The sequence below is a fragment of the Eutrema salsugineum genome, unplaced genomic scaffold, assembly GCF_000478725.1.
Source record: "Eutrema salsugineum unplaced genomic scaffold, Eutsalg1_0 scaffold_9, whole genome shotgun sequence".
In the NCBI taxonomy this organism is placed as follows: Eukaryota; Viridiplantae; Streptophyta; class Magnoliopsida; order Brassicales; family Brassicaceae; genus Eutrema; species Eutrema salsugineum.
In genome coordinates this window covers 8,456,623-8,477,375 of record NW_006256342.1, presented here as the reverse complement: position 1 = coordinate 8,477,375, position 20,753 = coordinate 8,456,623, and the positions used below count along the sequence as shown (strand labels likewise).

The 20,753-nt window shown below is 36.4% G+C and overlaps 1 protein-coding gene across 1 annotated transcript; it reads right to left on the bottom strand.

Annotated features, from left to right (window-relative positions):
• Positions 1 to 4,526: 4,526 nt before the first annotated feature.
• Positions 4,527 to 8,875, bottom strand: LOC18007912 (3-hydroxyisobutyryl-CoA hydrolase 1). The gene is made up of 14 exons (XM_006391314.2): positions 8,821 to 8,875; positions 8,660 to 8,740; positions 8,473 to 8,541; positions 8,346 to 8,409; positions 8,178 to 8,257; positions 7,893 to 7,976; positions 7,718 to 7,802; positions 7,528 to 7,613; positions 5,898 to 6,019; positions 5,569 to 5,629; positions 5,166 to 5,264; positions 4,989 to 5,090; positions 4,851 to 4,892; positions 4,527 to 4,774 (listed from the first exon to the last, which is right to left on the bottom strand). The coding sequence occupies exons 1-14, from the start codon at positions 8,836 to 8,838 to the stop codon at positions 4,634 to 4,636; spliced, it is 1,134 nt and encodes a 377-aa protein (XP_006391376.1). The 5' UTR covers positions 8,839 to 8,875; the 3' UTR covers positions 4,527 to 4,633.
• Positions 8,876 to 20,753: the final 11,878 nt, after the last annotated feature.

Sequence of the window (20,753 nt, the reverse complement as noted above, 5' to 3'; positions counted from 1 at the left end):
AACAAAAGAGAGAATAAGCAGAAAAAGAAAATCCTCCCAGGTTTACTTCATATGTTGTTTTGGCAGAAACTCGACATATATATAGTCTTTTGCGGCTTCAACCTCCCAGGTTTTAGACCTCCAGAGACTAAAATCCTCCCCGGCAACGGCACCAAAAACTTGATGGGCTTGCGGGCCTAGGTTTGTTTTTAACAAGCCCGTTGGTCCTTCAAAAGTTTTAAATTTATAAAACCTAGTGTCTGCCAGTGCACAGATGTACGTTGTAAGACTTAGGGTGTCGATCCACAGGGAGGATGTCTAATCTGCGAGAAACAACAAACTGGGAAGTAAGTAAAGTCATAAACCAATCAAAGTTTTAGGGAATTTTGGTTAAGATCCTAAACTAAACCTAATCTAATATTCACAAGAAATAAAAATGCAATGCAGGATGAATTTTTAAAAGAACATCAAAAGCATATCGACTCAAACTAAAGACTTTTAAACTCATAGGTGGCGATTTAGACTTCTCCGCTTTACTCTAATCGATGTATGATGGCATTTCCGATTAGCTTCCGGGCGATTTATCTTCATATGTTTCTGGGAATCTGCATGGAACTAGAATAGACATATGTATGATTAACCAACTCTCGTCACCTTAATCAACTAATCTCTTAGATCTAGCAATTAACTCTCGCTCTCATGCTAAACTTAAGATCAAGCATTAAACATTGAATTCGTCTGCTCACATCTTCTCTATAGGTAGCTTTCGACTCCTATAGCGACTATGTTCTTCTAAAGCTAGGTACGGATGATCTGATACATCACTCTCGTGGCTCTGATCGATCCTAAGCTCAGAGAATAGGTCATGAATCTACTCTCATGCTTTAAGAACAAATTAGAAGAGATGAGATCCAGAATATAGTCTAGAACAATAGAAATCCTAATCGATATATATGCTTGTCGATATCTTCAAACAACTTGACTCTCTAGGACTAATCTACATGATGCAATGAATGATGAAAGACATAGAAGAATGCAAAAGAATGAAACAGAAAAGTTAATAAGATAAAAAGGAGAAAGAACAATGGATCTGGGGAAGAATCCCCATCTCTATCGCCTAACCCTAGAAATACAGATTTTGGTGGCTTAAAATCTCATTAAAGGAGCACACACCCGTTTAAGGCTGCTAAACAATGTATTTATAAGTCCTAAGGTCTTCCAGGTCTCATTTAGGGCTTCTCTGAAGAGGAATGGCGAAGTGGGCTTTGATGTTGGGCCTTGTGGCTCGTCCTAAGGTCCACCGGGGGTAAGAGTCTTCTAGGACTGGTAAAACATGTGTTTACCGCGGGTGAGAGTCTTCCGGGACTGGTGAACTGGGTCAACTTGTTCTCCATGTATCTTTTGATTGCACCGTTGGATCTTTGTGATGTAAAGTGATATAGAAAGCTGGTTGTCTCCTCTTGATTGTCTCCATATTTGAGCTGGATCGGACGGTGGGAAGGCCTCCATTTGTTACCAAACTTCTGACGGTCTGACTCTAAGCTAAAAAAATGGATTTCTTCTATTTTGCCATCATATTCCCTAAGTTTCCTTAAAAAAGCCTTGAAACTACAAATACATGAAAATCATAATAAAAGTTACTAAAACTAAGTAAAAACTTTGAAAAAGCATTTGAAATCAATGGTGAAAATAGGTCAAAATTGGGTGTTATCAGGACCTTAGTGCAAGAGCTTGTGAGAAAGCATCGGACTGCACCTCAGTTAAATCAAGCCCGGTGTATATGCTTGACGTTCAAAGGAGTTTAGATAGTTTTGGCTCCGGGCTGCTTCTTCTAGAGCCACATCTCGGTGCAAAAACAGAAGAAGAAACACCAGCAACAACACCAGCCACAACATCGGCCATTTCATGCCCGGAGTGTGGTATCTTTTGTGAGACAAGGGAAGAAAGAGTTTACACCGAAGTGCATCATGTCGATGTGGAACTCGGTGTAAACTCAGCTGTCAAGGAAAAGTGGGGTTTCAAGGGAAAATGGACAAGGATCAAGGAACAAGAAGCAATACCAATGGAGCAAGATAACATCAATGAGAATTGGAGTGAACTCAAGGCTCCTAAGGTGGAACTCAAACCATTCTCTAGTGGTCTCAGGTCTGCATTTATTGGTCCTAATGCATCTTACCTAGTCATCATAAATGATAGTTTATTAGAACATGAAGAGCATGCATTGTTGAATGATCTAAGAAGGTTTAGGAAAGCTATAGGCTGTTTATTAGATGACATCAAAGAGATTTCACCTATTCTATGCACACATAGGATAAATTGGAGGAAGAATCTATGACTTCTATTAAACATAAGAGAAGGTTAAACCCTAATCTAAAGGATGTTATAAAGAAAGAGATCCTCAAACTCTTAGAAGCAGGAATTATCTATCCAATTTCCTTTTAATCCTTTTTGCCTGTTCTCGAGGCTTAGTTGAATATAAGAATTGTAAATAAACCAAATTTCCACCTTTTCAAAGTAAAACTCTTCTGCATATTCATCAACTGTGCGTGCACCTTGTCGTAAGTTCTGCATCCGAGTAAACATTTTGCGGTTGTGGTTTAGCGGAATAAAATGTTCTCGTAGATGCTTCTTAAGCTTTTCCCATGTTTCAATCCTTGTTTTCCCTGTGCGAGCTCTATTTGTTTTGAGCTGTAACCACCATGAAGCTGCTCTGCCTCGAAACCTTGTGGCGACAAGCGATACGCGACGTTCTGGTGGAACCTGTTTAAATTCAAATACCTCTTCTACGGCGATGATCCAATCTAACAGATCGTCTTCACGTACGCTTCCTTGAATTCGGGAATATCCACTTTCAGCCCTGTTTCCCAGCGATGATCATTACCATGTTGATTGTGTCGCACCTCGTGTTGTTGTTGGTGTTGCTGTATCTGTTGGTGTTGAGGTCGTTCGTGAGGGTTATTATTGACAGTGACGGCTTCGTTGTTGACGTCTGCATCACCAACACGATTATTTGCAGTGACGGCTGCAATAAACGTGTGCTGGTTTTGAGCCAGTGTCTCTCCCAGACCGTGAATCGACTGTTGAAGTGTTTGCTGCAGAGATTCCTGCATCGCGATCAAAGATCGTTGTAAGTCAGCCATCAAAATTTCTTCGTGATCTTTCTTAGGCGGTATGGTGATTTGATGATTCAAGCTAGATCCAGAAAAGTTCTTGTAATCTGATACCAACTGGTGGAGTAGCAGAAGCTAAGTAACTTAGGAAAGAAGAGAACTCGAGGAGAACTCTTAAGATTAGTCTGTGTTTGTTCTATTCGAATGAGAGATCGAACAAAATAAGAGTTGAGAGTGCTCCTCTCAGCGCTAAGCAAGGCAAAGCTCTTTGGATAATTTTGATTTCCTCTTTTTGGTTTTTTATTAGGTTTTCTTAAAAGCAATCGTGAATCAAAAACAAAACCTAGACTCCTTTATATAGCTGCTAAGAGCATCTCCATCCCTCATTCTTATAAGAGGTTGTTAAACATTGTTTAATATTAAATTTGACATCTTAAAAAAATATTAAACATTGCTTATTTCTCTCTGTTTCTCTTTCTTCCAATTACATGGTGCCATGTGTTATATACTCACTAAAATAAGGTTCTTCCACAAGAGTTTATGAACCTAAGATATAAGTTTTTTTCCCTTTTTTATTTTTTTTTAAATACTTAAAAACCCTTACAATCCCAATATATCTTTGCAATGGAGATGGTCTAACAAAGCCCCAAGGATTTCTTAAATAAAAGGAAAAGAGCTTAAACCGTCAAACAAAATAAAAAGGAAAAACATAACTTGAAGGACACGTGAACACCAAAGCCAAAGACGTGAACCTTCTAAAACAGATAAGGATGCTCTGCATCAGTATACAAGTTCATTTTGAAGCTGAGAAAAGTGAAATTTTCAAATTAAAGAGGTAGAAAACAGTTCTGAAACCCTACACCCTTAAATCCTAAATTTTGTTGTTGAGATTACAAACCCCATTTGATGTTTATGGATCAAGCTACTTATTACGAGTCTTGTTGATCCCTTTGTAGCACTTGTGTGATTTGATTACCAATTTAGATATTTTCCAAAAAAAAAATTTTGAACCACAAGCTAATTTTCCAATTCAACGATACACAAATAGAGTTTTGACACCACGGTTTATGGTCTGGTTCAAACCGAGATATATGTTTTTGATCACAGAGTGATATGGATCTAAAATAAAGGATAAAAAATAGTTTTTTTTGTGGTTTAAAAAAAAGTTTGTTGTTTTCTTAACATTTAGACTAAAAAAAAAAATAGTTTGTTTTTGGCCATGAAATGTTCTAGATCAAAACTGAAATAGAAACTCTGATATATATCACTGATGCGATCCCAATCAAAACGTAAGATAGGACACTAATGACAGCTTATTGCTTCTTTTGCTTATGATTTAATCTAGGAAACATCAAACAAAGGATGCAAAGAAAGTTGGTATCGTAATTTCAAACAAGTTACAAGCAAGGGAAAGTCGGAAAGTGGAGAGATGGGTCCCTAAACATAAGGAAAACCACCTTCTCTCATTATTGTGGAGAGTGGAGAGATGGAGAGATGAGCACCAACAGATGAACAAGTGCTTCAGCTGCATCATCTTCACCACTTCACAGCTTTGAGATCGCAAAAGAAGGCAAGTTCTTCCTTTGTAGAAGCTTTAGATCCTCCCATCCTTCCTCTTCCTCCACTTTCTTGAAGTACTGCTCTACCATGCTATCCTTCATCTCCTCCAGTCTCCATGGCTTCCACTGTAGTTTCATTAGACGTTTTTATACCAACAATATGACATATCACAAATAATAAATGAAGATATTTTGTTTAAACCTTTGGGCTCCTATCCTTGTCTATCAATATGGCTCTGGCTCCCTGCATAAAGTAAAGACACACGATATTGTTATTATGTCTAAAACAAGGACAGTCTCTGGAGGAAGAGATCCACAATCGTGAAAGGTGACAAAAAACCTCCAAAAAGTCTTTGCTTATATCTCCCTTCATCACATGACACACCATTCTATACTCACGAATAAGACACTGCCCCACACTTTGGAACCGTCCTTCTCTTATCTGAAGTTTATACACACAGTCAATATCTCTTTCCCATCATTATTGCATGCTTTGTGATGCATCTGCAAAACTAACCGATCTAAGAGCGATTTTAAGGCTTGCTGGTGAAGCCTTCTTCAATGCTCCAATGGTAGTTGAGATCCAATCATTTGGTTCCTGAGTGGCCTCTCTCTCCTAACCAACACATATATATGATGGTAGATTGGTAGAGTGCACTGTCAATGGTAACTCAGGATTGCAAATTACAGCCCAAGCAGAGCATGCTTGCGGCCAATTTTCTTATACAAAAATACGGTTCTTAGATTTCAAAAAATATCTTTAGTCTAGTGACTAGTGATAAAATTATTAGGAAAAAAAAATATATATTTTTCAAGCAATCTTCAAACTTAATGCGGTAAAATAGCTCAATTTGTTTCCTAGTTTGTGGCCTTGCTCAGGGCTGGCTCTGCATGTTAACATGTACTAATGAGAAACTTACAAGTGCTGATACAATTTCTTCGACCGTTCTCTTCGAGAAGCACCTATCAATAACATCTAACCTACATAAAGAAACAAACGAAATGATGAGAAACAACTGACACAAATTTACTACTGAGAGATGGATCATGTAGAGAGTGATTGAAAGTTGTAACCAATACAACGTTGAAATTGATAATACATGTGATGTAATCATGATCAATAAGAGAGAAAAAAATTTAAGCACATGACTTGGAATGCTTGAGAATTGCGATGTTGGCATGAAAAGGTATTCGCAAACTCTGGAATAAGTAGAAAAGAGTAAAAGAGATAACTTCAATATACACTTGCCTGTGGTAAGCACTATGCTGTTTCAGGTGCGGTTTCTGAGTGTATGCATCAATAATTGTTGAGGCAAAGATTGGATTACTTGATCTAACTTCGCAAAGATCTGCTTCTAATGCAGTCAACCTCTGCGACAAGTAATAATCTTACTAAGTAAAAATTCTTGGCCAAAGCAAATGGTGCTGTAAAAAATAGATCTTAAGTGTAAAAATAATTCAGCATGTGGTAGGAGATGAAGATACTACAAATCCAAACTTGGACCGCAAGTTTTGGTTATTGACATATCTTTTATATACTAAAGCACAAGTCACTTGACCAATAAAAATGTAATATGTGGCAAGTTCTCAAAATTAAAAAAAAAATTAACAAAAAATAAAATAAAACGTGGTAAAAAAGAAGAGCACAAATCCCTTTATGCAAAAAAGTCCTGATTTTTCTCACCCAAAACTCCTAAATTTTCTCTTCCAAACCCACTACTTTCACTAACCACAACTTCCTCTATCCTAATTCCAATCATATCACGATTTGCTTATGTAACTGTCATTTTAGCTATTTCTATCTTCTTCTCCATGATCCATCCTCTATTAATTTTCTATTTTGACATGTTTTCATGGATGAACCGAGTTAAGTTTCAATTTGTTGGAATCTATCATATATTGTTTTCATGATAATTCTACAGAAAAAGAATAAATGGGTGATTCTTGGAGCACTAACACAAGTTTTCATGAATGTGAAGGAGTAGATGGAAAACAAAAAGCAGCTAAGGCTAAAACGAGAAGGTGAATAGCTTTCCAAAGAGCACGAGCACAAGATATTAGAAAATGGTTGATGTTCCCATTCTCTTTAAGGAACTACAGAACAAAAGAAAAACCATCCACATATTAAAGGTATTTGATTCTACAAACTTTTAAGAATTCCATCATTTCTTCTTTAAAATTTTCTAAAGTTACAAAAATTAGTATTACAAACTAGCTTTAAGTAGCATTCGCTACAAACATTTTCATTGTATCTTCTGTTTTTTGTTCCTTTTTCACAGGTTGTTCAATGTCATTTATCATTATATATTCACAATATGCTATAGTTTGAGAATGCATAAATGTAGATTAAAACAAAACAAAAAATATTGGTACATTTTTTAACAAAAAAAATTGTAATTTGACTACATGATAAACCAAATATGTTAACTTTTTAACTAATTAAAATAAAATAAAATAAGGTATACTTTACCCGTACGTAGTACGGGCCTTAATACTAGTAAGTTATAACTGTCAATGCAAGAGATCAAGCCGGAGAAAATAAGCACGCTGAACAAGCATGTTCTAAAGACGTACGACTATGGTGCAATGCAATGCAAGTAGCGACGGACCCACAACTGTTTATTTATATATGGATCATTTATATTATTATTATTTTTTTGGTCACTCGATTACGATTAGTATATTTTTTTTTTAAGTTTCTATTTAAAGAAATGGACGAGTCTCGAAATTATGTAGTGGGGTCGCCATAATTGAGCAACTATACTATGTACTATTTATTCAATTCCATGCAATTAAAAATAGTTATATATTTAGCGGTGTTTATTTCTTATCAACTACATTACTAGACGTTCATACCAAAAGCAAAGTAACGTTCATACCGTTGAAGGCACAAAATGAGTTGCAAGACCACAAGCAAGCATTTCAGCACCATCTAACCTAGCTCCTGTGAGGCCAACATACTCTCCTGAAAAAGAAGACATGAAGAATGAGAGAAGCTTAAACTTTTTTTTTTTTGAAAGAGTCTCAAACAATTCTCTGAACATGCAAAACCAAATGACTGTTCGTTACCCAAAAATCCAGGGAGCCTTGACAAGAAGTAAGAGGCGCCTACATCTGGAAAGAGCCCCAGTTCTGTCTCAGGCATGGCAAAAACCTTTAAAAGAAAATTTAAAAAAATATGAGCATATTTAAGAGCGCATGTTCTAATATATTTCATCCATGGACATGTTTAAGAAAAGAATACCGTTTTCTCAGTTGCCACACGAAATCGACCATGGATGGACACACCAGCTCCCCCTCCCATGACAATACCATTCAAAATCGAAACCTATGATTTAAAACAGTATTAAAGTATTACTCTGTTTATTATATATAATATCTAAATTTTATACGTCTATTTTTTTAACTTTAAATAAAAAACGGAGTTGACCGACCAGTTCCACATATCCAAATCGTATTAATCAAAATACTTGTATCCTATATTCTTTGGACAGGTCGGATCCCGATACTTTTCGCAGCCATAACATACCTGAGCTTTGGTATTCGTGGCCATAACATAGTTAAGCGTGTATTCATCCGTAAAGAAATCGGCACCGAGCCTCCATTTGCCTAGTCCACGAAAGTAGAGAAAGAGTGTGTAGAAGCTGAAAGTAAGCAAAAGAACGAGAATTAAGATGGAAAGGTGATAGTGATATACCTTGTTTGATGTCACGAACAACAGATAGAACATCTCCACCAGCACAAAAAGCTCTTCCCTGACCCTGTGGACAAAGTTATTCACTGTTGTGCAAATTAACTGAAGAAATTATAAGGATAGTGATTACCTTTAGGATGACAAGTTTCACACTAGGGTCCTCCTCATATGCAAGGAACAGTTGCAGCAAACGAGAGATCTATAGAGAAGTTTGGTTCAGCAATTTTAACCAAAAAAAAAAAAAAGTTTGGTTCAGCAAATTAATATGTAACGAGTGCAAGAAAGGGAGACGAAACAACAAGGAAAAGATTAATTACCATGTCGAAGGACAGAGCATTCAGCTGCTTTGGCCTGTTTAGTGTCAAGATTCTAACACTCGATTTCTCTTCCACCAAAACCTGTGATTATATTGATTCAGAGAGAGAAGGATTGTTCGTCGTCGATTTGCATGCTACTAATTAAAGAAGGGAGAAGTGACCTGAGTTTGAGAGGACATTGTCGTTTTCTTCTTCTTCTCCTCCTCTTCTCTTCTTTCTTACCGGTCAGCCTTTAAAGATTATGAGACTGAATGTTTCTTATTAGAGACTTTAAGCGTATATATATAGTGTTTTTTTAAAAAGAAATTATGTGATTTTTTACTATATAAACCAAATTCAAATATCAATTAACCCTTCCGAAAGGGTTTTTATTCGTATTTCAGAGTTTATTCATAAATGTCAGTCATTTTTTTTGCAAAGTAATTCGTCTCGTGCGAGCTTTTATATTTAGTCACGTTTATTGATGATAATTTATTTAAAAAAAAATAACAAAACTATAAAATTTATTGAGTGGAAGCACTTGTGCAGGTTCTTTATTTCGTTGGGTGTGAACAAGTGCTGAGTCTTTCTTTTTTCTTTTTTTTTTTCTCCTAAATAAAGTGTTATTCTTTTTCTATTATTGTGGTTGTAGATGCTGACCAGATCGAGTTTTTTTATACCAACTACATATTGACATAGATTTCTTTTTTCTTTTTGAATCGTATAGTGACATATATTTAATAATATACATATATTTTCATATGATTTTGTTTTTCTGGTTTTTATTGATAGTGGGGTTAAGATTCACTTTTAGACTAAAAGTATGATAGACGATTATTAAATATATTTATAGTGACTAAATCACACGGTCCACACCTAATCATCGTATACTAGATTTTGCGTCCATGTGTAAGTATTTTATTGATAAAAATTATATACAATCAATTATATTTATTAAGATATATAATTTTTATATTTGTATTTTAATAATATATTAAAAATATTATGCTTTTAACGGTTTTGTTTTGAATCTTTATACAGTATGTCATATTTCAAAAACGTATTATTTAGTCAAACATTTATAAGTTAATATATCCAAACCAACTAAAAATTTTACAAATTAATTAAATGGTACTTTTTAAACATAGTATTGACATCATATAAAATATTATACATTCACTTCTTTAAATCATGAAGATAATTTTTTCATCATTTTTATTTTTATGAAGATAAAAATATTATAGTATTGTGAAGATAAAAATAAAGATAATTTTTATGAAGATAAAGATAAAAATAATATACTACTTTTTATGAAGATAATTTTTCATAAAATATTATAGTATTGACATAAAATATATGTGTTCTTTAAAAATAATAAAATTTAAAATTTATTTGAAGAAAGATTAAAGTAATAGATTAAAGATGGTAAGATAATATATGCAATTAGGGGAAAGATTATCCATAATTGTGCTGTAAGACTGTAAACTTGTACGGAAAATGTTTTTTTTTTAATCTTTGATCTATTAGATATTTGACCAATCAGATTTTGTAGATAATATCCAAAATAGTAAAAATACTATGCAGTAGACTGAAAAGAATTTTCTCAATACTGGTTTCTATTTTTTTTTTTTTGTTGAAATGTAAAATTTATTAATCAACAAATAAAAAAAATATTGGTTTCTATTACAAACTAGTGAACCCAAAAACAAATATATTAACCCTTAATTTTATTCAAATTGTGGGGCTCGTGATTTTAAAGTTTTAGTTTGTTTATTGATACATTTTTTTAAGTTTATTTCCTTGATTCTAAGCTGTATTTTATAACTTGAAAATAAATATCGTTAATCATTTTTTAAATTTATATTCAATTATTTTTTAAATATCGTTAATACATTTTTTAAGTTTATTTTTTCAATTATATTCAATCCTTATAAAAATGTTTTGAAATTTTTCTTTCTCTTTCGCTTTCTATTAATCACAGGCTATTTTAGCTTCAGTTTTATGACCATAAAAGCTAACATGTTAAAAACTATGACAGAAGTATTAATCTCGAATATCAGGAAAGTGGAGCAGGACAAGAAATTAACTGGACTTAGGGTTGCAAGAGTAAGCCCATCAATTTTGCATCTGCTTTTCGCGAATGATAGTCTATTTTTCTGTGAAGCAACGAAGGAGGAATGTCAGCAGATACTACAAATACTTCATCAATATGAGATGGTGGTATCAGGCCAGCAAATAAATTTTGATAAGTCCTCTATCATATTTACACATACGGTTCTCGTGGAGGTACAAAATGAAATGAAAGAAATTCTACGGATACATAAAAATGGTGGAATGGGGTCTTATTTAGGTCTCCCGGGAATCTTGGCAGTGCAAAGAGCAAAATCTCCCAATTCTTAGCGGATCGTCAACAAGACCGGGTTAATGTATAGACATCCAGGTTACTGTCCAAAGGGGGAAAAGAGGTTTTGCTTAAGTCGGTGGCATCGATATTGCCGACATTTGTAATGTCGTGCTTCTGATTACCTAAGTCGATAATCACAAAACTGACAAGTATAGCAGCGAGATTCTGGTGGAACACGAACGGCCAAGGAAGAGGGATGCATTGGATGGCATGGAAGAAATTGTGTCAACCAAAAGCTGACGGGAGATTGGGATTTCGGGCGATAGAAGACTTTAATACAGCGTTATTGGCAAAGCAATTATGGCGCCTGATGGACGAACCAGAGTCCTTGTTCGCCAGAGTTTTTAACACGACACCGATGGATGATATTCGCTCTTACTCTCTATCATATGGATGGCGGAGCATTATCTCAGCTAGATCTCTGGTTAATAAAGAGATCAGGGTGCTCTATCTCGGTTTGGAACGACTCCTGGATTCATTCTTCTAGCCCGAGATCAGCTATATGTAAGGGTTATAATTATTACCCAAATCTTATGGTTAATCATTTGGTTGACCCAACGACTAATATGTGGAATTGGGGGCTGAATAATGCTATCATTGACCCAATAAGTAATACTTATAGACCAGATACAAACGGATGGCACTTTACGAAAACAGGACGATACACGGACAAATCGGGGTACCAAATAGAACAACAGTTCTCAGAAGGTGAAGCACATTGTTTCCATGGTCCAGACTTTAAGAAACTACAAGCACATACATGGAAATTGAAATGCTCTCGTAAACTAAGACATTTCATCTGGCAGGCAATTTCTGGATGCTTGGCGGTAAAAGCAAATAGAAATAACAGAGGAATAAATGGTGATACACAATATGCCCGATGTAAAGCGGATGAAGAAACAATAAATCATGTGTTGTTTGAATGTCCCAGGGCAATACAAACTTGGACTTTATCGTCAATACCTACACCGTCGAGACTGTTCCCTACGACATCGGTCTATGCAAACTTCGATCACCTATTTTGGCAAAATCCAAGAAAGGATTCTGATAATGTTTTCCCGTGGATAGTATGGTACATATGGAAAGCGAGAAATGATAAAATATTTTCGAATGAAGACAGGGATCCAAGATTGACATTAAGACTAACGGAAATGGAAGCGGCCCTGTGGGAAAAAGTACAAAAGATCGATCAGGAATCAGAGAATATAATATACAACACCACCCCAGGCACAGTATCCACTAATGGTTGGTGGTGCAATGTGGATGGTTCGTAGAAAAAAATGGATAAAGCCACATGCATAGGATGGTATTATTGGAGAGAAAATACGGCAGAATATATAGTAGAACACGGAATTTACGACAGAGTCTAACCCCTTTGCACGCAGAGTTAGAAGCACTTATTTAGGCGATGCATTGTATGATTGATAATCAACAGACTGCAGTAACATTTGCAACGGACTGCTTGGATGTGGTGAAGATGGTGTCGACACCTAAGGAGTGCCCCACATTTGTATAGCATTTGGAGGATTTTGCGAAGAGCAAGGATAGATTCACCTCATTTTTGCTGGTTCACATTCCACGCGCAAGGAACACAGCGGCGAACATGCTTGCACGGAGTGCTAGAGTCCACCCAGATGACGTTATATATGTTAACTCAGTTCCTCCGACTTGGTTGGTCTAGTCGAATTAAATGCTGAGGCTGTTGACAAAAAAAAAAAAAACTATGACAGAGTCAAATATGATTTTTTTAGAAATTTTCTTATTGAAATGTGTTTTGGTACAAGTTGGTAGATTGGATAATGATCAATTACCTACACAGTCTTACAGAATAAAGCTGCTCATGGATTCCTTATGTTCATTAAGCTTCATAGAAGATTAAGACATAAATCATGTCTCCCTTGCTTTTCAATATTTGTGTTAGTTTCTCGAGAGTTTGTTCTTTCATACAACAACTCATATTCACGGATGACAATATAATGATGCCGAGAAATAATAGAGAAAATGCTGAAATTGTGTGTTGCTTAAAGTTTCATGTGACCTGCGTATAAAACTTCAAATTTTTTAGAATGTACAATTACTTTGGGTAATGCGGTGGATCTAGTAACTCGTCATGATCTAACAAACTTGCTAGGAATATTTTTAGAAAATGGTAGGGGATCATATTTGAATTTACTATAATGTTTTCAACAGTTCAAAGTAAGCTCATATTTATCGCAATAAAGTGAAGTAAAGATTATTAAAAAAAATTATTATGGGAAAAATCCCCAGCAAATAAAATATAATGACATTTTTGATATATTTCATGTCCGACTTTTTTCTGTTAAAAGGTTTTTTGAATAGAATAAAATATTCGAGCATAATCAATAGAGATTCTTAGTGGGGTTTTTAAGACAAAAATGATTAAAATTAACTGAAAAATCTATTTTTTTTTTGTTAAGAACCAGTTCTTAAATAAGAAATTTAAGAGCTCGTTCTTAGTGGGGGCTTTTAGCCACATGTCGATTTCTAATTCTCCGGTTTTTTTTACCTTTTCACTTTTTTTTTGAAACTTAAACTTTAATAAAAAATTCCTAATTTTATTCTTAACTTCAACTTTAAAAAAGTTATTTCAAAATTTTTTTATATGTTTCAAATTTCATTTAATGCAATTTCCATAATTTTTTTATTAAGAACCTCATCAGAAGTTCTACCATTACAATGTAGAGTTCCTAAATAAAATTTATAATAAAAAATTAGTTAAAAACCTCATGAGACGTTCTCCCATTGATGATGGTCTTACATAGTACATAGTGAAACAGGGTGAAACCATTCACCAGTTACAAAAAAAAAAAAAAAAAAAACAGGAAGAATAAGGAAAAGATCCCACATTCACCATAACGATTATATAGGAATATAGGACCAATACCATATGTGCAGAAGAGCAGATCAAGAATGATTCGATAAATGAAGGCTCAGGGCCTTGTTCTTTACCGAATGGAGAACCAGCTGGGTGATTTTTGAGAGGCCAGATAATGCCGCTGTGAAAACGCTGATTCCTTTCAGCCCAAATCTCATACAAACAGGCTTGCCACACCTGAGTAATCGCACTGAAACAAAGGGAACTAGCCACGTGACGGTACATGTGCCGTTTGATCCTCAATGTCTCATCGCCTTTTCTCCTTATAAATCCACAACAGATTTCCAAACTACTATATAATAAAAAAAATGGTCCCTAGATTCATCAGCATTACCGCATAGGAGACAGCTCTGTTCCACATCGCAATCCCAGTGATAAAAGCGATCTAGAGTTGGGTTACGGTTTAGAACAAAGAGCCACAAGGTGAAAGCATGCTTTGGGATTTTTACTTTTGGCCAGATATAGGGGAAACAAGAAACTACCTCTTTGGTCTCTCTGATCGAATTCCAGACCAATTTAGAGAAGAATGACTTCTGGATTTTCTTGCTGATAATCTATACCGCCTTATCACACTCATTTGAATACGAGAGAGTAGTGATGTAGGCGTAACGCTGAAACTGCTTTTCAGACCTCGCAGGAGGTAAGTTCATCCTAAGGATGACATTAACTGGCTGTCGGTGGAGAAAAGGTGGATGCCAAGCCGAGATGGTCTATCTGAACCCATAAACTGAATCAAAGGAGCAAAAGGAGTCCAAGGATCCCACCAAAAGAAGGTGCTATCGCCATTAACCAGAGCAATCCGAAGGAAGGAGGTTGCATTCCCTCTTAGCTTCAGAAGCCTGCATAACATCCAAGAGAAAGCATACTCATTTAAAGCCCATAAAGGAGAGTGGGATAAGAATTTCCTCTGAATCCACGCAATCCAAATAGATCCCGCCCTAAAGAAGAGCATCCATATAAGCTTAAACCGCAAATATCATTCCAATCATCAATGCTTCTCAGACCCAATCCACCCTCCTTTTTTAGAAAGAAAAGACTGGACCAAGCCACTTTTTCACCTGCCGTGGAACTCAAAGAGCCATGCCCAAAAAACGCAGATACAAGGGCATTGATTCTTTTAATAACCTGCTTCGAAATCATGAAAGCCGATGTCCAAAATCCAATAATTCCAGGGATCGCAGAGGAGAGCAGAGCAAAACAACCGGCAATTTTACAAACCTGAGCAAAAAGAGAATCACAGTCGGAGACAGATAGCTTTCTCGAGCAAAGCGGCAGCCCCAAATAATGAATAGGAAGGGAGCCAAAGTTGAAAAAAAGCGAGAATTAATGATCTCCAAATCATTTTTGTTTACACCTGAAGTGAACATTGATGTCTTAGAGATGTTAACTGCCAAGACGGACATATCCTGAAAACTCCTGAGCACCAAAAAGACACCATCCACTGACTGCACCAAACCCTCAAGGAAAATGAAGAGGCCATCCGCGAAAGACAATTGTGTGAACTGAAGATCATCACAATCTGGATGGTATCTGAACACTCTATCTACAACTGCCTTATTCAACATCATAGACAAAACATTCATCGCCAAAACAAAAAAAAGCAGGAGAGAGAGGATTGCCCTGACACAAGCCAGTCTTCCCTTTAAAATAACCCGAATATATGCCATTGATGCTAATGGAGAATCACGTAGAACATATGCAGGTTTTCATGCAATTAATGAAAGACACAGGGAACATATAAACCTGGAGAGAGCTTAAAAGAAGTCTCAGCAGACTGAATCAAAATCCTTCGAGATGTCTACCTTAAGAGTGATTATGGGGGAGTTTCTTTCAAGATGGTATCCTCTAATCACCTCAGCTGCCAGAAGAACATTCTCAAGCAGATGCCGATCCTTAACAAAAGCAACGTGGTTCAGAACTATAATGTCAGGCGAGATAGACTTAAGCTTTGAGGACAAGATCCTAATGATAATCTTGTAGGTGGTATTCAGGCAAGAGATAGGTCTGAAGTCCTTCAATTCATCCGCATATGGCCTCTTTAGAAGCAGAACAAAGGAGTGTTGTTGAGGCAAGTTGGAATGAACGGCTCGGCAAAGAAGTTAACACCGCAGTGGTTAGCTCACCCCCAATAATATCCCAAAATGCTCTAAAAAATTCAGCAGATGAATCGTCCGGTCCAGGAGTTTTCCCCTTAGGCATTCCCTTTAAAGCATCTTTTATATCTTCCACCGTAACTGGAGCAGAGATCATAGCTCTCTAAGTAGGTGAACATACCTTGAGAGATAAAGTTTCGAGAAAATCTGGAAGCTCAGGGCAGAAACGACCCCTCACAGTACCCAGGATATTCCCAAAGTACTCCACAGCATGCTCATAAATAACCTAAGCCGAATCCACCCTGTGACCTTCAGAAGTATTTAAATACTTCACAGCATTGTGAGCATTTCTATATACGGTCAATTTGTGATAAAATGATGTATTGTTATCCCTTTCTGCGTGTCATTTGATATGGGACCTCTGCTTGAAGAAGCTCTCATCCGCCTATCGCAACAAAACCAAATATCTCCTAGCATTGCTTTCATTAAGGATGTTTTCTGGAGTTGGATCCTGGAGCGAGATGAGTTGAAGGGTATTTAGTTGATCGCTTGCCTCTTTCACACAAAGTTCAATACCACTGAAAATTGACTTGCACAAAGTCTTCAAGGGCTCTTCAAACTCGTAAGTTTGATACACAGCTAACCAAGATTCGCAGCTCGTGCCTCAACATCATTCTAGTCATTCTGCAGAGTCTCATGAAATAAGGGATGATTGATGAGTAAATTAAAGAATTTGAACGGACGAGTACCAAAATCAGGAGCCTTTGTTGTCAGATTTATGTGGCAGGGGGAGTGATCTTAGAATTTTGGCGCTCCAAAATGGCAATGACTCGATGGAAATAACATCAACCAATTTTCATTGATTAAGCATCTTTCAAGCTTCTACCAGCTAGGTAAACCGGGGTCGATGAAATGGTAGGTCAAATAATCCAAGATCCGATAAGCATTCTCCAAAGGCTCTCATCTCCCTTGCTGACCGTTAGACAGAAATATTTGATATCTCCGAAGGGTATAAAATTTCGGTAAAATCCATGCACACCATCCAAGTCAGAGAAGAAAGGCCAAAAGCAGCAAACTTATCACGAAGCGACAACTATAAATCCTTCCAGGCATCTAAATTATTTGAGACATAAATGGCTGTGTAGATGAAACCTTGGCCTCTCTCCAAAATAACTTCCACCGTGATGCCAGTTAGCGAGCGGACGATGCTTCATATGTTCGTTCAGACCCTGCACGTTCAAAAAAAAAAGTATTACACATATTATAGGGTTGTTGGTGTGACGCTCCCCTGAAGCCAGAGGAATTCTACTCCCATTTACTGGAGAATTTTTGGAGAACCGTTTTCTCTTCTTCCTTGATCGCCTGTTCTCTGCTGAGGAAGGAGGAAAAAAGAAAACAGCTGGAACCAGAACAAGAGAACCATTCACTGACCTGCTCGCAGTGGGCTGAGCTTTTCTGTAACATAGCAAAAGAGTTTACTAAAACCAGAGCATCCTGTCGGGGTTGATGATGGCAAAGGTGTGGAGCAGTTCGAGCGGTTTAATAAAAGGAGGTTCAACACCATCCACCAACGAGCATTCACCAGTCTCCTTTGAGGCCAGCCGAGATGATGAGGGTGGAGCTTTTGCCAACACAATTGCTTGTTTCTTACCAGAAGTAGGGACCACATCAGCAGAAGGGACAAGATCCTTTTGACCCGAGGGCCTCAGAGGAAGATCATTCCATGAGAAAGGAACCGACTGCTCAGGCGCCTTCATTTCTTCTGATTTGGATCCAACTTTTTGGTTATCCATTGAATTAACAGCTTCGGGGGAATCATCACTCACCATACCTTTACCTTTATTTCCCTGTTTAAGATCAGACATTGGGCACATAGTTTCCTTGTGACCCATTTCGTCACAGATAGGGTAGAAAGGGGGCAGCCAAGGATAGGTGACTGAAAGGATCCAAATCGCTCCATATTTTCTTTCGTTTTCGAGTCCTTTTGGCAGTGTCTTAGTGAGATCTGCAATTACTTTTATTCTGCGGAGTTTATACTTGTAAATCGCTTTGCATCCACCACTTTACCCAGCGGCTTTGATATGAAGCTTAGTCCCTCATCTGTTACAAGGTCAAAGGGGGATGTTCCTGATAGTTGCCCAGATTGGAGCTTTGTCTAAGGAAGGAGGGTTTAAACTACAGGAGGCCTTCCATTCCGTTACCAAAAAAAAGGGAGAATCCCCTACCCCCTTAGAGCTGGTGAGGGGATGTAGAAAAGAAAGACGTTCCTTGACAAATTGTGGACAGTGACGCGTCTGTTTTTTCCTCACAGGAAATTTAATACTCCCCTGATCTTTCTATATGAAGGAGGCTTTTCGTAGAAGATGCCAACGATATAGTCCTGATGTATCCTCGCGCCTCTCTCAGAAACACCATTAGAAACTTTCACCCTAGTTCTCCCCTCGGGAGAAGTAACAACAGGAACCTTCGGGTCGGGGAATCGAAGAGAAGAGTTCAGATTTGACGTTTAGTTAAAATTTGAGGAAGAGGTTAGCGGTGGAGCAGCTTCATCAACTAAGGGAGCACCACTAACTGGGGCCGACCCCTGAGGGGAAGGAATTGACTAAGCTGCCGGAGCGGATTCAGAAGATAAAGCCGGAGACTGAGTGAGAGGGTTCTCACCAGAAATACCCTGCTCTAAGACAGAGCTGGGAATAAGGAACACGGGAACCAAATCTGACATCACAGCATCTTCCGGAGGGGAAATCACTGCAATTGGCGAAGGCGGGGCGGAAAGGGGAACAGGGTCGGGAGGAATCAGAGGTTTTGGCGGAGGGGGCGGTGACATAGCAGCAAACGACAGCTAGGGTTCAGCTTCATATCCGACTTTAGATAACCAAAAACTAAATTCAAAAAGATTAAGTGCACGATATAATTTTTAGTGGATTGTTTTAGTAACGAAAAAGAAACATTTCTGGATTAATAAGAAAAAGAATAATTTAATTCAATGGAATATTAAGATTCAAAGATCTTGAATATTTTAATCAAACTTGTTAAAGAAAGCAGTGCTTACCTAGAACATTTTCCAACTGTTTTCAAATACGATAGTTTTAAGCTTTAGTTTATATTTATGAATTTACGTAACAAAGCTAAAAAAACAAGGATGCACACTATTTTTAAAAGAAAATTCGCTTAGTATTACACCAACTAAATTTTTATTATCAATTTAATATACTATTTTTTATTTTAATTTACCAAATTTTAACCAGTTCATCCATTTTTTTTATCCATGGTCGAAATACGTGGAATGGTTAGTTAACCCAAACTGGTGGTATCGAGTTTATATCAACATTGAGAAGATAGATCTGGGCACTCCATGCTAAATTGTCCTCTTTTATATTCTTCACGTGTGGAATGAATAAATATGGAAGAATAAGTGAAAACTTCTTTACTCTTCATGACTTCCTCTAAATATAGAGCGAAAACTAGTAATTTCTCGGGCGTTGGCATCATCTTCACCAACTCAGAACAATATGTTGTGAAAGCTATCATCATTTTTTGATTTGCAAACATGTCCATATAAGGGCTTCTAATTCGATATGTAATGCGGATCAACTCCGTCTTACATTCAGTGCTCCCAATATATTTCCTTTAATTCCATCGTAGAAATAGTGCCAACCTAAACCAAAAGATTTATCTGTTTCTTTCCATTTTGTATCTATATAACACCATTACCCTACATAATGGGAAGTCAAGGGAGATACTATATCATTTTGAATAGTAATTCTGCTCACTCTGTTGCGAGTCTTCCATGATGCCACTTCAGTTTTCGTAATTTTTAGTGTGACTTGTGGATCTTTATCTATATTAGTAGAATACCCGCGTATACACGTGCTTTTTCTAATATATATTTTTATAAACTTATAAATCAGTAAATTGATGAGTAATATATATTTCATATATACATGTTTTGTTCCTAAATTGATGTTTTCTTCAAATATTAAGTTGTTTTTAACTAACATTAGTATCACTCAAATTCTTATAACCTCTCATCTATATTATTTTGTATATCTATCTGCTGTAACTTGGTACTAATACAATGTTTAGTTTTAAATTAATATTGGATGAGTGAATTGAAACATTATGGAAACAGCTACAATATCATGAGTTGAAAATAAATGCACTCATATGTATTATGGTAGTTTTTGCATACTCTTACTCTCCAAAAAATTTCTATCAAATTCAGGTGTGATAGTGAAAGCTCCATTTGGATTTCATTGTTAATTTGTAAGAATTTTTTGGGGTCACACATGTATAATCAATATGTTAGGTCATTATTTAAAGTAGTCAAAACTTATGTGGTTATTTTGGTATTAAAAAAAAAAGACTAAGGAGCATAAGTGTTATGACAAGTTAATGTGAGGATACATTCAGTAATTTCTAATTTGATGACGTGCCGAATTAAAAATTATTTCTCTATATAAATAGAGAGGTTGTGGTCCCTGCAACAACCCTAACGAGAAATACAGAAACTTTATGCATCCCATCAACAGAGATCTCCAGCCATTCAGGGTTTGTTGTGAAAAAACCATTCTTAAATTCAGAGCATAAATCATGGATCCAAAAGATACGCTTCTGCTTATGCTCTTATTAATCAGAAACTGACATGCTATAGTGTATAAAGAATTAAAATCTTACAATTGGTATCAGAGCCATCATATTTAGTTTCTGTTTGATAATCAA